The sequence below is a fragment of the Mustela erminea genome, chromosome 4, assembly GCF_009829155.1.
Source record: "Mustela erminea isolate mMusErm1 chromosome 4, mMusErm1.Pri, whole genome shotgun sequence".
Classification (NCBI taxonomy): Eukaryota; Metazoa; Chordata; class Mammalia; order Carnivora; family Mustelidae; genus Mustela; species Mustela erminea.
In genome coordinates, this window is record NC_045617.1 from 132,031,129 (window position 1) to 132,045,084 (window position 13,956).

At 50.3% G+C, this 13,956-nt stretch overlaps 1 protein-coding gene across 1 annotated transcript in view; it reads left to right on the plus strand.

Moving 5' to 3' along the window:
- BMP6 (bone morphogenetic protein 6) overlaps positions 1-13,956 on the plus strand; it is a 145,562-nt gene that overhangs the window by 126,684 nt on the left and 4,922 nt on the right. Inside the window, exons 3-4 of the mRNA XM_032341059.1 lie at positions 5,039-5,187; positions 5,799-5,996. Of these exons, the coding sequence (XP_032196950.1) occupies positions 5,039-5,187; positions 5,799-5,996 (347 nt within the window). The remainder of the gene's footprint in view (positions 1-5,038; positions 5,188-5,798; positions 5,997-13,956) is intronic.

Genomic DNA, 13,956 nt, shown 5'->3' on the forward strand with positions numbered 1-13,956 from the left:
TTAATATCAAGTGGCATAAAATCAACGAGAGCTTAACTAATTATATAGTAATAATGTGCCTTTGCCCTTTTTACTCAAATCTATGTGTGGTCAGCAGTGTACCCTGACTTGTGGTGCTCTATTTTCAAATATCCTATTCTTTCCTATCCTTTTTGTGGTATACATTTAAACATAATCCTTTATATATGATACATTACATAAGAAGAAAGTAAAAAGCCTTGCTTTCCTATCTAATTTTCTAAAACAATTGGCTTTTGACTTCCATTCTCTTCGAAATTTCAGTATGCTTCATTGCATGAAGTCGGGGCATCCTTTTATGAACGTTGTTCTATAACTTAGTGTGTCCTTAAGTCCAGACACCAACGGCGAAGGAATGTCCTGGAGAAATAAAGGAACAAGACCACAGACTCAACCTTATCAAATATCTCATAAGGCTGCTTGCTTCAAACATATAAACTCCACGTCATCAAGAACAATTCTTTCTGGGAAAGTGGTTAGTAGTAAGCAGTCAGTAGTAAGCAGTTAGTAGTAAGCAGATTTGCACTTTGTCAAGGGCAGTGTGACCTTAAATGGGTGCCGTTTGACAGGAAAGACCAAGCTGGCCACTAGGAACTCAGATACTTCCTGCTTTTCTCCAAGGGTGAAAAAGAAAAGGATCCACTGTGTTTGTCCTGGTGCTTTCTGCCTCTCAGCCTGATGGGAGTATCACCTACAAGGGCAGGTGCTTTGGAGGCTTGTACGGGGAGGGACCACAGGGGGCGACTTTGCCCACCCACATAAGTTCTACAGGTCTTATGAGGGACTTGCTGGTCAATCAACTCTAGCCCCAGAGTGAATTTCTGAAATTTGCTAGAAATTTCTGGATTTTCTAGAGATCTCTTATTAGACTAATTATTAACAACTTAATTTTACCCAGGGAGATAACAGTAGGAGGAAACTCGTGCCCTCAAGTGGGAGAACACCGAACATAAAATCGCTGTGTTCTTGAAGATAGAATGCATATTCATCCTGAAACACGAGGTTCTGTAAGTTGGTCGAGAAAACAATAAGCAGTGAATTCTTTCAAAGTCCTCTCTCCGGTCTCAGGATTTCCTTTTATGGTATGTTAACTTGAGCATGTCAGTCATGCCAGTAGGAAGAGCCAAATAATCCAGTTGTGGTGGTCACTTGGGCCAGACCCTGAAATTCTTTACCCACCAGTGCATAAAGATGATTTAGCGGAGACCACCAGATCTTGACGTGCTTAAGTGAGATTTAGAAGGGAACATTTGTTGTTTTTTGTTTTTTTACATGGCAAGATCAGGTATGTCTTATTGGAGGCTATACTTCCATAGTCAGGAGATTATGCTGGCTGTACATCATGGACCCAAAGGAAACAGATGTGGGTCAGACCTGACCTGTTTCACCGACTTGCCGTGAATGGTGTCACATGAACACTGTGCTATTTTTTGGAAGCACTGAAGGAGAGCAAATGAGGTTCCTTAAAGCTATCATTCTGTCATTCTTTTTTTTTTAAGTTCCTCAGGCTGTATGAACGCCTGTTGGTAATGTTCTCAGGCTAGGTAGAGAATCTTCTGCGTGGGAAGAAGAGTAAAACAAGACTGGGAAGCTCGCGGGAGTTCCCGGCCAGGCAGCCACCATATTCGGTCTCCTGCATGTACCTTTCACCCCTTCCTTCCCTGGTCTTGACAGGAGAACCTGCTCGTGATTTCCAGTCGTGTGCCAGCTCTAAGTATCTTAGTATGGTTCTGTATCCAGCTGATGTTGGCATCTGTGTACAGTGGGTTTGATCCCATACCTTGGGATTCCAAGTTCTCATTCCAAGCTCTCATTCAGGATTTCCAGCCCGTGCCCTGTACTTTTCTGGACTCTGCTGTTTCCACAGGTGGCAGCTAAGAGTGTGGGCTCTGATTTTAAGTTCTGGTCACCCCACTTAATGCCTGTGTGACCTTCCTACACCTAATCTCTAGGTTTCAGCTATAGGAACGAGACAGTAGACCTGCCTTTTTGGAGTCCCCAAGGAATAGAGAGAGGTTCTTGGTGCATACTCTACCTCTCCTTCCCTCCATGGACCTGAGCATCCTAGATTTCATAAACATCAAAATCTGAGGCGGCCTCACTGCTGGTGAGCCACAGTTATTTCATCTATCCAGGCTCAGTGGTCAGCCAGCATTTGCATATCCCTGTGGTCTCTTGGGCACGGAGGACCAGTATTCTTGTTGCACAGCCAGGGAAGGTGATGGAGAAACAACACAGACGTCCCGGGGACCCAGCGTGACTCAGGAGCAGGCAGGAGAGAAAGCCAGGCTGCTTGCGTCCACAAGTCCCCACTCACCCTGCGGATTTCATTCCTGCCACCTTGTGATCGGTCCTCCTCCTCCAAATCACCTTCCCCCTTTACTCCAAGTTTGGTTTGGGATCACATGTTCCCCTTTAATTCATGCCTTTTTCTCCTTCTCTCTGTTTCTCTCCTTTTTCGGACCAGGGACCTCGGTCCTACCCTACACTTTCTCTTGTAATAGACTCCCATTCCCTTTTTCGTAAACCCTACCTTTTTCAAATAAAAGCTCGTTCTAGCTTTTTGTACGAGCTCTGCGACAGTCCTATGTTGCACTGCATTTTTCTGCATCCTCATGACAAGTCTTTAAGGTTCGTCCACCAGGTGCATCCCCCAAGCTTTGTCAAGAGCGACAAGTGACCCCCTTTACTCAGGCGCAGCTTGGCTCCTTGGGATTCTCAGTGCATTTTCATTTTGGAGGGGCCAGTGCTGCCTTCAGGACCAGGGCCACTTCTCCCACAGTGTCTGTGTTATTCCTGGATGAGGGTCTTCTCCGAACTTCCAGAAGAGCATTTATGTCTTTTTATATCTTCACTTCAAAGCTTTGGCCTCGCAGTCCCCTCTTGCTGTTTTCCACGAACACCCCTGTCTCCCTGCTCACAGTTACCTTGGTGCCGGGGGTGGGGGGTAATTTGTCAACAGGAGGTATGACACACGCATGTCGTCCAAGAGCGCTTTAAAGATGGCCAGCCTCCGTGGGGCACCCCCGCAGGCTCTGGTCAGCAGCTGAGTAAACTCCTTTTCGCTGTACCTACTGTTTTAAGCTTGGAAAAGATGACACTAGAGCTGCCTTCGAACTCCAAGCAGTGTAAACAGGAAAAATTGTTTCCCCCCAGACATCTGAGACGTTTAACTCTGACATTTCGGCACCAGCCTCACGGATAGTTGATGGGGTAGAGATAAACTGTGTTCACTTGCCACGGGTTGTCTTTCTTCATAATTTCACACGGCAGCGTGATGGTATGGGAAGCGGAATCTGCAGGCTTCTCTTCGCTAGCTAGTTCTCTCACTAGCTTTTGACCGTAGTCACACCGCTGCAACCTCAAGTCTGCGTGAGTCCCCAGCCCTACAATGGGGATCATGATATTCGACCCACTTTCAGGTTTTTAGAAGGAAAGCAGAGTGCATGAAAGTGCTTTATAACCAATTTTTGTGGTTTTTTAAAAAAAGATTTTATTCATTTATTCATGAGAGATAGGGAGGGGGAGGCAGAGGGAGAAGTAGACTCTGCATTGAGTAGAGAGCCCGATGTGGGACTTGATTCCAGGGCCCCAGGATCACAACCTGATGCTTAACAAGATGAGCCACCCAGGCACCCTGTACCCAGTTTCGGTACACACTGCTCGTCTTAAATGCAGTGTTCTGGTAAACTTTCATTCCTGTAAAAGATGGCACTAGAGGATTTGAATCTTCCCATGGCCCAAATGGTGCCCTGCCCTGCCCTGCCCTGCCCTGCCCTGGGAATTCCCTGACATTTCCTGTCAGTGACCCTGGGATGTCAATTCAGATTCAGAGTGTTCCTGAAACACACGAAGGGGACCATCTCCGGACACTGCTGTATCATCACATGTGCGGGAGCGGGAAGAAATCCGCATTCCATCTTCTTGGGAGTCCTAGGGTCCCATTAGCTGAAAACTGTAAAACAGAACCAAAAACAAAGATATAATATAACTACTCCCTGTGAAGCCCAGTGGAAGGAATGGATTCTGAGTCTGCCTACAGACCCCAGCTACGGCTCCTATCTGTGCTGGGATGAGGGTTTTTGTTTTTTGTTTTTTTTTTTAAAGTTCCACATGTGCTAACCCTGCACATGTTTATTTATTTTTTAAAAGATTTTATTTATTTATTTGAGAGAGAGCACAAGTAGGGTGAGGGGCAGAGGGCGAAGCAGGCTCCCCGCTGAGCAGGGAGTCCAATGTGGGGCTCGATCCCAGGACCTGGAATCATGACCTGAGCCAAAGGCAGACGTTCAACCAACTGAGCCACCCACGCGTCCCTGGGATGAACTTTAAAACCACTCAACATCCACCCACGGCTATCCCATCCCCACGAGAGAGGAGCCCGCATGCAGCATGGACCGCTCGAAGGCCTTAATTAAAAGCAAGGATCTGATGATTACCCACAAATACAATGTGGCTTCCTGTTTCTCTTTTTTATTTCACGGGAATTAACATGTGAAGGTTGTCAGCTCCTCATTTTACAAAAAGAAAAAAATGAATAAAGCCACAACTTTTTTTTTGCTCACAAATCCTATTTTAATATTTTCCTAATCCTTTTTCTCATGCCTGATCCCTGCCCTGCTCCCTTTTTAGAGTTTGTTTGCCATTAAGTAAGCACTAGTATGACTTTCTTAATTCCCCCAGACCCCCCCTCCCCCCAACCTCTTTCCTTATTCCCCAGCAAGACTCGGCAGGCACAGCCATAGCAAGGCCTTTGACGAAGTTGAGGGATCCACCTAGACTTGGAAGAAGGCTCATTTCTGGTCTGGGCTGCCCCCTAGCACATATGCCTCTCCACACTGAGTCATGCATGTGTCCTGGGTGTCCCATGAGCCAGAGCCACAGCCGGGCACCATATGTGGTGTCTCTTGGGTGGACCCGATCTGACATCGGCATATTCATTCTACCGCCAAGGCAGGACAGAGAGGATGGGCCGAGGGGGTGGTGTGTGCCTCACCAAGCCATCTTTTCTTTCTTTCAGAGACTCTGACCTATTTTTGTTGGATACCCGCGTGGTGTGGGCCTCAGAAGAAGGCTGGCTGGAATTTGACATCACGGCCACTAGCAATCTGTGGGTCGTGACCCCGCAGCACAACATGGGGCTTCAGCTGAGCGTGGTGACTCGGGATGGTAAGTTTGCCAGAACCAGTGAACAGTGCTCATCCGTTCCATTTGCAATAGTTACAGTAGAACCCTGGTTTCTGGGGGAGACCACAGCTCCGGGATGACCCCACTTACTGTTCTCTCATAACTACTTCTAGGAAGCGAGATCTCTCCTGGAGGCCTGCAGGAAGGACTTGGAGATAGTAGGTGATCTGAGTTCCAGAGTTCACTATAGGAAGATGGCTTTCAGAGGCAGGGGGAGACCCTGTCTTCATTCTCACCATTGGGTAGGGGGCAAGTTTGCACGAGAACTCTGTCAGCAGCCCCTCCTCCTGTAGCACCAAAGCTGCCAGGCCAGGTCCCCACACCAGACCTCAGATGGTGCACACTCAGTCCGTTCTCCCACTGGTTAGGAGGCACATGAGCAGGAAGAATGGTTGTGTAGAGCAAAATGTATTGGGAATGGGAGGCCTGGGAGTTCCCTCCTTGCTTTGATGCACGCAACTTTGGAAGGAGTGTTTTGATTGTGCTCTGAGCATGCGTAGGGCTCTTCCCTCATGCTAACTCTGTGACGGGCAGTTGGGTGGCCAGGGAGTTTCCAGGCAATAAAGACAGCCATGTTGTGGTTTGCATTCAAGGACTCACCATCAACCCTCGAGCGGCAGGCCTGGTGGGCAGAGACGGCCCTTACGATAAGCAGCCCTTCATGGTGGCCTTCTTCAAGGTCAGCGAGGTCCACGTGCGCACCACGAGGTCAGCCCCCGGGAGGCGCCGACAGCAGAGCCGCAATCGCTCCACCCAGTCCCAAGACGTTTCCCGGGTCTCCAGCGCTTCCGGTAGGTTTGGGTGGAGCCCATGTTCTCAGGAAACCCGGGGAGTTGGGGGGGGTGGGGATGCATGGGCCTCAGTAAGAACAAGGACATGTTGATGATGTCAGCCCAATGGTTTCTGCCCAGAAATACAAAGGCTCACAGGTGCATCATTGTGCCCACCAATTATCTAGCAGAGTTCCTAGGGCCATCAGTGGGGACCTTTGTTCTCTGGGGACTGAGTCTGCAGGCTAGCGATGTCCTGAGTGTCTGGTTTTCCAGAAGAGCACCCTTCCATTTGATAAGGATTTCTCCAACTCCTCTTTCATTCACATAAAGATCCTGAGAACACCCAGATTTTCTTCTAGTTGGTGTGATGCCTGGGAGGTTGTGGCATACAAACCCACTTTGTGTACTTGCGTAAGAGGGACTCGTACTGGTCAGTGCTCTTGGCTGACAGTGATAGGAGGTCCGCTCAAACAACCTGCTCTGAGGGATGTCGTTGGTTCGTGAACTAGGAGGTCGAGGGGGCTAGCTTTAGGCCTGGCTAGATCCATGAGCTCACGTGGTGTTAGGAATCTCGCCATGTCTTCTGTTTTCCCTTGCTGGTGGCATTCTCCGAAAGACCATCTCCCCGGGCACTCAACCTCTCGCTGCGAAGAAGCATCTCCATTTTAGGTTCTGACTTAATAAGTCATTTCTTTTACGAGGCTCTCAGCTGGGGGGCTCGAGGACCTGCCACCCAGCGTGAGGTGACATTTTGCTGCTTTTGTCATCCTGGTGTTTCTTGGAAGCACACATGACACAGCGTGGGTGTTCCTGTATTTACCACTAGAAACAGTTGGGCTTTAAAAAAATAAAAATAAAAAAAAAAGAAGAAGTGATTGCTTTCCTTTATTCTCTTCAGAGGAAGTTTGCTCTGTGTTTTCCTTCAGGGCGTGATGACGGGGACGGCTGGCGGTAGGCTTCAAATCATTAATGCACTGTGGTCACTTTGGTGCTGGGGCCCCAGACATGAAGGCAGCTCTTAAAATGTGGGTTGCTTTTTTAAAATTGAAATTTCACTTGATTTATTCATCACCCCTTCCCCCAAGTACACACACCAGATCTTGTAATTGGGAAAACATGTCTCTGATTTTGATTTTTACCCGTGTCATCCAGTTGTTCTCTTCTGAGTCCCTTTCCACATTTTCCTCCCCAGTTTGATAAGTCTCAATTAAACATGAGCATTAAAGTTGATCACGTGTGTAATGAGAGGCAAGTGTCCCACCTCCACCTCCCAACCCAGTATTTGCAAATATGCTTTGCTTCTTCCGGTGGTGCTAGGACAGAAGAGTTCATGACAGCTACCTCTCGCCTCACCTGTGCAAAGGCCCAGAAACACCCCCCACCACCACCTCTGCCACGACTGAGAGAGTATTTACCAGGAAGGGTCCTCCTCACTCTTATGGCTTCAGAGACCCTCTCTCAGGCCAGAGAAATTGGTCAGGCTAGGCCCACTGAAGAGCTACTTTTTATATTTGGTATTTTCTACCTTACTTATCCTTGCCATTAATGGGAGCAGACAGACAACGGAAAAGGTTGCTCCTGGAGAAGAAAATTCCAGAGAGAAGCCTGGCTCCCCAGAGAGATGGGTCGTCCCGTTTGTGCCTTCTTTCCAGGTCACCATGGGACCGAATGTTGCCGGGCCTCCACGGACCGGGTAGATACGTTCAAGACAAAACGTTGTCGTCTCTGGTGTGACTCCAGGCAGGACTTTTCCTTTGTCGATCTTCTGGAAAGAGGAGATTCCTGGGCCTCTGCTGCCCCCCTTCTTCCACAGTGTTCCCAGGGAATTAATATTTCTCTGTCAAAATCATGGCCACCGGAAGCCCATCAGAGACCATCCTGCATCTGGGCAAAGAAGGGAACATAATCCATCAAGTTGCCTGTCATCAGGGTGAAACATGGCAGGGAAATATGGGGCTATTTTTGGAACCAAGCTGCAGATGCCTGGGCCGGTGGGCAAGTCCACCACGAGGGAGAGGCCAAGAGCCTGCATCCCTCCACCTTCCCCACCACCCACCAGAATCTGCTCTCACATCTGTACTTGGCCTTCAAGCCGGACTTTGCAAACACATGCGCCAAAGTGTGGGTTTGGATCGAAGGAGCCCTGGACGGTTTTCACTGGCCCTCGCTTCTCCGCAGCTGTCTGCTCCCAGCAAATGATGGATGTTGGCTGCGTCGCCCTTCTCCAGTGGGCTCGGATGTCATCTGGACAGTATTGTTTATCGCTTTTGCACATGTTTTAGAAGTCATGGTCCAGGCTGTGGGCTGCATAGCCCTGGTAGGGATTCCAGTGAATCCGGCAGGTTCTTTCTCAGCCTCCACTTCTACCAGCCAACTGCCCTTGGGTCTGTTAGCTCTCACGTGCTGGTCTTTCTGGTTACTTCTGTTCACCCTCTTCGAGAGGAGCTTTCTCTCGGGGTCTGTTGCTTCATCTTCGGGGGGGCCTATGACACCTGGTTCTTCACCAGGGCTGTGTGCAAATGGTCTTGAGGGATGGTTCTGTTTGGGGGGTGGGGGTGGCTGTCGAGCTACCAATCGAGCTGATTTCCCAGGATCTTTCCAAGACCTGGCTGCGGAGGGAGGCATTAATGCCACGTCAAGTCCATTGGTGAGTCTGGGGTTCTCTGTCAGGTCAACCCGCCGGCTGCCAGCACTGTGACTTGGAACTGCTCTTTGTTTTGGCAGATGACAGTTTGGGAGCTTTTCTGCCACTTTTAACAATTCCTGTAAAGCTAGACGTCCTTCTGGCCTCTTTCATCCTTGATGTTTTTGTGGTCACCGCGCACCTCTGCCAACCATCTGCAAACCAGCGAGTCCTCGTGACCCTTCCTGTCCTTTGGAAGGAGTCCTTTGTGGCTGCCGATGCTGTGTGTTAGCACTGCAGAGTCCTTGCTCCGTCTGCCTCTTTCCGACCCACCCAGACATGTGTCTTTAAGGATCCTAGTGGGGACAGTGTGGCTCTCGTACATTTAGATAAGCTCTTGACCTTGTTGATGGCTCAGCTCTTCTATCTCTTGAACTTCGCGATCAGGACCATTGAATATGCTTCCAGCCAAAGAAAGGCAACCAGACCTCATCGTTTGCCAAACAGTGGTTTGGGAACTTTATGATGACTGTGAAATCTTGCTGTAGGTCTCAGGGAACTCCAGTCAGTAGGCTGGGGGACTCCTTCTGACAGATCAATTTTTATTTGGCCTTGTAGCTGCTGACAGGTGTCCCCACGAGGGCAGCATGTGCGTCCATGGGTTGGCAGGCCAAGACTGAGGGGGCTGACCCTCTGGGGAAATCCAGAGCTTGAGAAGAATGGATCTGGGTCAGGGTATTGAGTTAGCTGTTTATCGTTCTTCAAAGGAATTGGGAGTTGTCACTTGTCATTTTTCATCTTAAATTAAAATTTTAGGGCCTGCAGCTTGGCTTCCAGATGTCTTGGTCAAGAGGTAGAGGCTTGTTCAGGGCTTTCTAAATGAAAGCAAATCTTAATTCCCCACAGCTGTGGTGGACAGTCATGGCATTCGTGATCCAACAGTTAGAATCATTTCAAGCTCCGTATTTATAATACTTGACTCTCATTTGCCATTAAGCTCCTTTGGTATTAAAGTTATCAAGGAGTCATAGGTTCCCTCTGCCCCATCCCTTGGTTTACCCCTTATGAATGGACTAATAGCCAATAACGCTGAAAGGCAGTAACAGGCGTAAACAGGAGCTGTAAGAGGCCTGAATAATTCACCAACAACCACTAACTCCCGAGAGGGGGCTGGGGGCAGGAGACTCAGTCTAGGAGGGAACAGGGAGAGCTGAGGTACTTGAAGTACGGGGAGTCTTGGTGACCAGTCTTTGAGAGAAGCCTCTGTCTGTTTTCAAGATACTTAATCTCTGTATTCTTTTTTTTTTTTTTTAAGATTTTATTTATTTATTTGACAGAGAGCACAAGTAGGCAGAGATGCAGGCAGAGAGAGGGGGAAGCAAGCTCCCTGCTGAGCAGAGATTCCCGATGTGGGGCTTGATCCCAGGACCCTGAGATCATGACCTGAGCCAAAGGCAGAGGCTTTAACTCACGGAGCCACCCAGGGCCTCCAAATCTCTGTATTCTTTGATAATTAAGATAAAGGCTGAGAAGAGGCCAAAGTCCACCCAACCTAGCACAAAGCAGATCTTGAAATCCCGGCCCTACAAAAGAACAGGACCTCTCTGTTGCCTCTCAGTCCAGCCATACAGGTTGTAAACAAAATCTAGATCCTGAAAAATCCAGCTCCCCGCCCCCCCAACATTTGATGAGATTCCTGACACCAGAACTCAAAACCTTCCTGTGGCTCCACAGTGTCCGGGGCACAAGGAGCCTGGCATTCTCCAGCATAGGCTCGATGGCCACGTTGACTCGGTGGGTTGATGGGGAGAGATGAGACGGGCTGAGAAGGCTGGGAAAGACAGAGCGATCAGTGAAGACGAAGGTGCTCTTTTAACAGCCGAGTGTTGTACTTGGCCCCATCATTCTAGGAGAGAAGGGAAATCAGAGTAGTGAATTGTTTTCTCTAGAAAACAAGTTTGCTCTGGGAAGACTATAGCCAGGGCTCAGGAAGGCCCTGCCCCTCTGCAGAAAACCTGGGGCTGGCAAGGTCGCCCCCGGCCTGCTCCCTCCATCCTTCCGCGCTCTCACCTGGTTTCTTGTGCTTGCCTTGACTTTGTCCTTTCTTTTTTTTTTTTTTTTTTTTTTAAGATTTTATTTATTTACTTGAGAGAGAGACAGTGAGAGAGAACATGAGCAAGGAGAAGGTCAGAGGGAGAAGCAGACTCCCCATGGAGCTGGGAGCCCGATGTGGGACTCTATCCCGGGAACCCAGGATCATGACCTGAGCCGAAGGCAGTCGTCCAACCAACTGAGTCACCCAGGCGCCCCGACTTTGTCCTTTCTCTGCCCTCCTCCCCTCGATGGTCGCCCTTGAGCCATACTCATTTTCCTGAGACTGTGTATCTCATTCCTGGGAGCCATTCTGCAGAAGCCAGCCAGCCTCCGTCGAGCCCTCCTAGCCTACAGCTCCTTCGCGCTCCACTGCGTGCACAGCATTTCGGGAGGGCGGGTGCCAAGAATGCTGGATGGGATGTGCCCCTCCTGCTGGGGACAGATCAGATGTGCGGTACACAAGCTGCAGCCAGGGGACAGGGGGGCAGCGAGGAGGTGAGACAGACCCTGACGGGGAAGCGGGGGCCTCCATGGGCCGGAAGAAGGGACTAAGCCCCGGCCAGGGGTGAGTGAAGAGCTGTGTTTGGTGGGCCCCGCGGCACCACCGGCCTCCAGCCGCCCACCCACCCCCATTCCCTCCCAGCGGGCCTCTCGGATGCGGGAATGAGGTAGTGTCAGAAGTGCGCGGACAGGGCAGGTGATCCAACCACAGGACGCCAGGTGAGCCTGCCTCCACACAGCTCATTCCCTGTTGGTTCCCTACATCCTGAGCTGTTCCGACGTGGCCCCGATGAGACAGCAGGTAAGGACCTGCCGGTGGGGCCCCGGGGAGAGCTCCGCCCCCCAGGCGTGGGCAGAGCCGGGGCCACGCCCCAGCCGGAGGGTGGAGCCGCCACCCCGTGCAGGTGTCAGCGGCCAGGGCGGACAGGGTGGCACTGGCCGCTAGTCTGGCCAGTGGGAATGGATGTGATACTCTCCGTACTACTGGTTTAGTGGTCTCCGGTCCCAGACCAGACCAGGGAACTCGTTTCCAGGGACTCTGGCCTGAGGGTCTGAAGGGGGCTCCCACTCCCTAGTGAGTCTCCTGGGGTGGGCCCGGGGCCACCTGTGAGTCAGACGGAGGACCGTTGCCCTTGAGGATGTTGGTGTCAGCCTCCGACCTATTGCTCTGGCTGGCTGGTTGCTTGGTTCCTTCTGTCCAGCAAGATGGCTTCTCTTTTCTACCTTCCTCTCGACTGGTGAACCCATGTGGACACAGCCATGTTGCCTTCCTTTATCCCACTGAAGCAGATGTCTTCCTGTCACTGGCTCTACCAGACCATTCATCCAAACAAGTATCAAGGAGCCGGGGTGGGAGAATGTTTTTCTGCAATCTGTCAGTCCTTAAAAAAAGCACAAAACCGTGCAGGGCAGTGGCATTCCACTGTTGAGCCCAGGGCACTGGCCCCTGAGGGGCACACACAGGTATTTTCAGAAGCACTGACCTTCACAAATATTTACACGCTCTGTGCCACATGTAACGTGGACTCATGAGGAAACCTAAGTGCGGCTTGAAAGTGTAGGAGGAAACACAGGGGAGCTGAGTCCCTCCCTCTCTTCTCTCTGGCCCCAATCTCTACTTAACAACAAAAACGCCAGTGTCTAGCTCCAAAAGAAATAGCTATTCTTGCAGAGAAAGTTCTCTCTGTTGAGTGTTGAGAGAGTCCAGTTTGCAGGAGACTCACAGACAGAACCGTCGGTGCAGGAAAAGCTGTGTACTTCTTGGGGCCATCTTGGTTGGTCTTCTGGTGGCTGCCCCCTTCTTGAACCTATGGAGGGAACCGAGATTTGGAAGTGTCAGGCAATAGTATGGTTTTTCTAGCTCTGCCAGGATATAATATTCCTTATTATATCCCACTGTCCCTGTCCTCCAACCTGGGAAGGAAAGGTATCCCAGAAGCTCCTGCCTTTAACATGGCTAACAATTCCAGTCATGGCCCCCAGCACACAGAAGGCATTTGGGGAGATGTTTACTTTGTGGAGACCCAAGCCAACTGTCAGGCAGGGAAAATTCCAGACAGGATCACAGATCATCTAACCCAGGACAACTTCAAGAGTGCAAGGAACCAGGGCCACGGAGTCTTCAGACTTGCAGCTGGCTGGAGAAGAAGAGGTGCCGGGAGGGAGGGCTTCAGGGAGGTCAGAAGGACCAGGATGGGAGCTCCTGCCTCCCTTCTCCCCACGGGTGTGGGCAGGGCTGAGCCACACGGAACTGTGACGGGAAACGTCCACTAGCCATCTGCGCAGCAGGTAAACAGAAGATAGGGCTTTTTAATGAACAAGGAGCAGCCTTCCAGGCTGTTCTACAACAGGCCAACTCGGGCCTTTGTGCTGACCGTTCCCACATGCAGATATTCTTCGCCTAAGAGCCTTCTGCCCTGCTCCCAACATTCCTGCAGGTCTCTGCTCAGAAGACACCTTATCAGAGAGACAGGCCCACCAAGCCTGTAGATAGTGACCTCTCTCCCGCCCTTGTGCTCTGCACTCCCTATCCCCCAGTGACCGACCCAGTGAAGACCCTATGTAGAAGCAGACTTGAATTAAAATGAAAAATTAGCATATCAGGAACCCATCCAACCAACAAGAAGACTGGAGAACCAAACAGGGAATCAAGTGATCCAGCTCCGACCTGGTCACAAGGACAATGTGGTTTGGATGCCATCACCCGGGACACTTGCCGCCATGCCACCCATTCTCGGTTTCCCCTTGGGGTCACTCCCTCAAAGGTGGGGGCATCTACACGGCTTTAATCAAGTCAAGAGCCCGTACTCAGTGGCCAGAGGACAAAGGCAAGAGCCCTCTGATGGGCGATGGGGCCTCAACTCCCACCTGTCTAGGAATTTCTGCACGTGAGAGGTGTTCTTGGAAGCTGGGTAGCCCACACAAAAACATACCCACCATAGCCGGGTATGGAATTTTGGGTTGATGGCATCATTCTTATGGTATTAAACATCATATGTTGTAGATTTTTGTTGCAAAGAAGTTTACTGTCCATCTGCCTTATGTTCCTTTGTGGCAAATTTTCTTATCTTCTGATAGTGTTTAAGAATTCCTCTGCATCTGGGGCGAGTGGGTGGCTCAGTGGGTTAAAGCCTCTGCCTTCGGCTCAGGTCATGATCCCAGGGTCCTGGGATCGAGCCCCGTATTGGGCTCTCTGCTCAGCAGGGAGCCTGCTTCCTCCTCTCTCTGCCTGCTTCTCTGCCTACTTGTGATTTCTGTCAA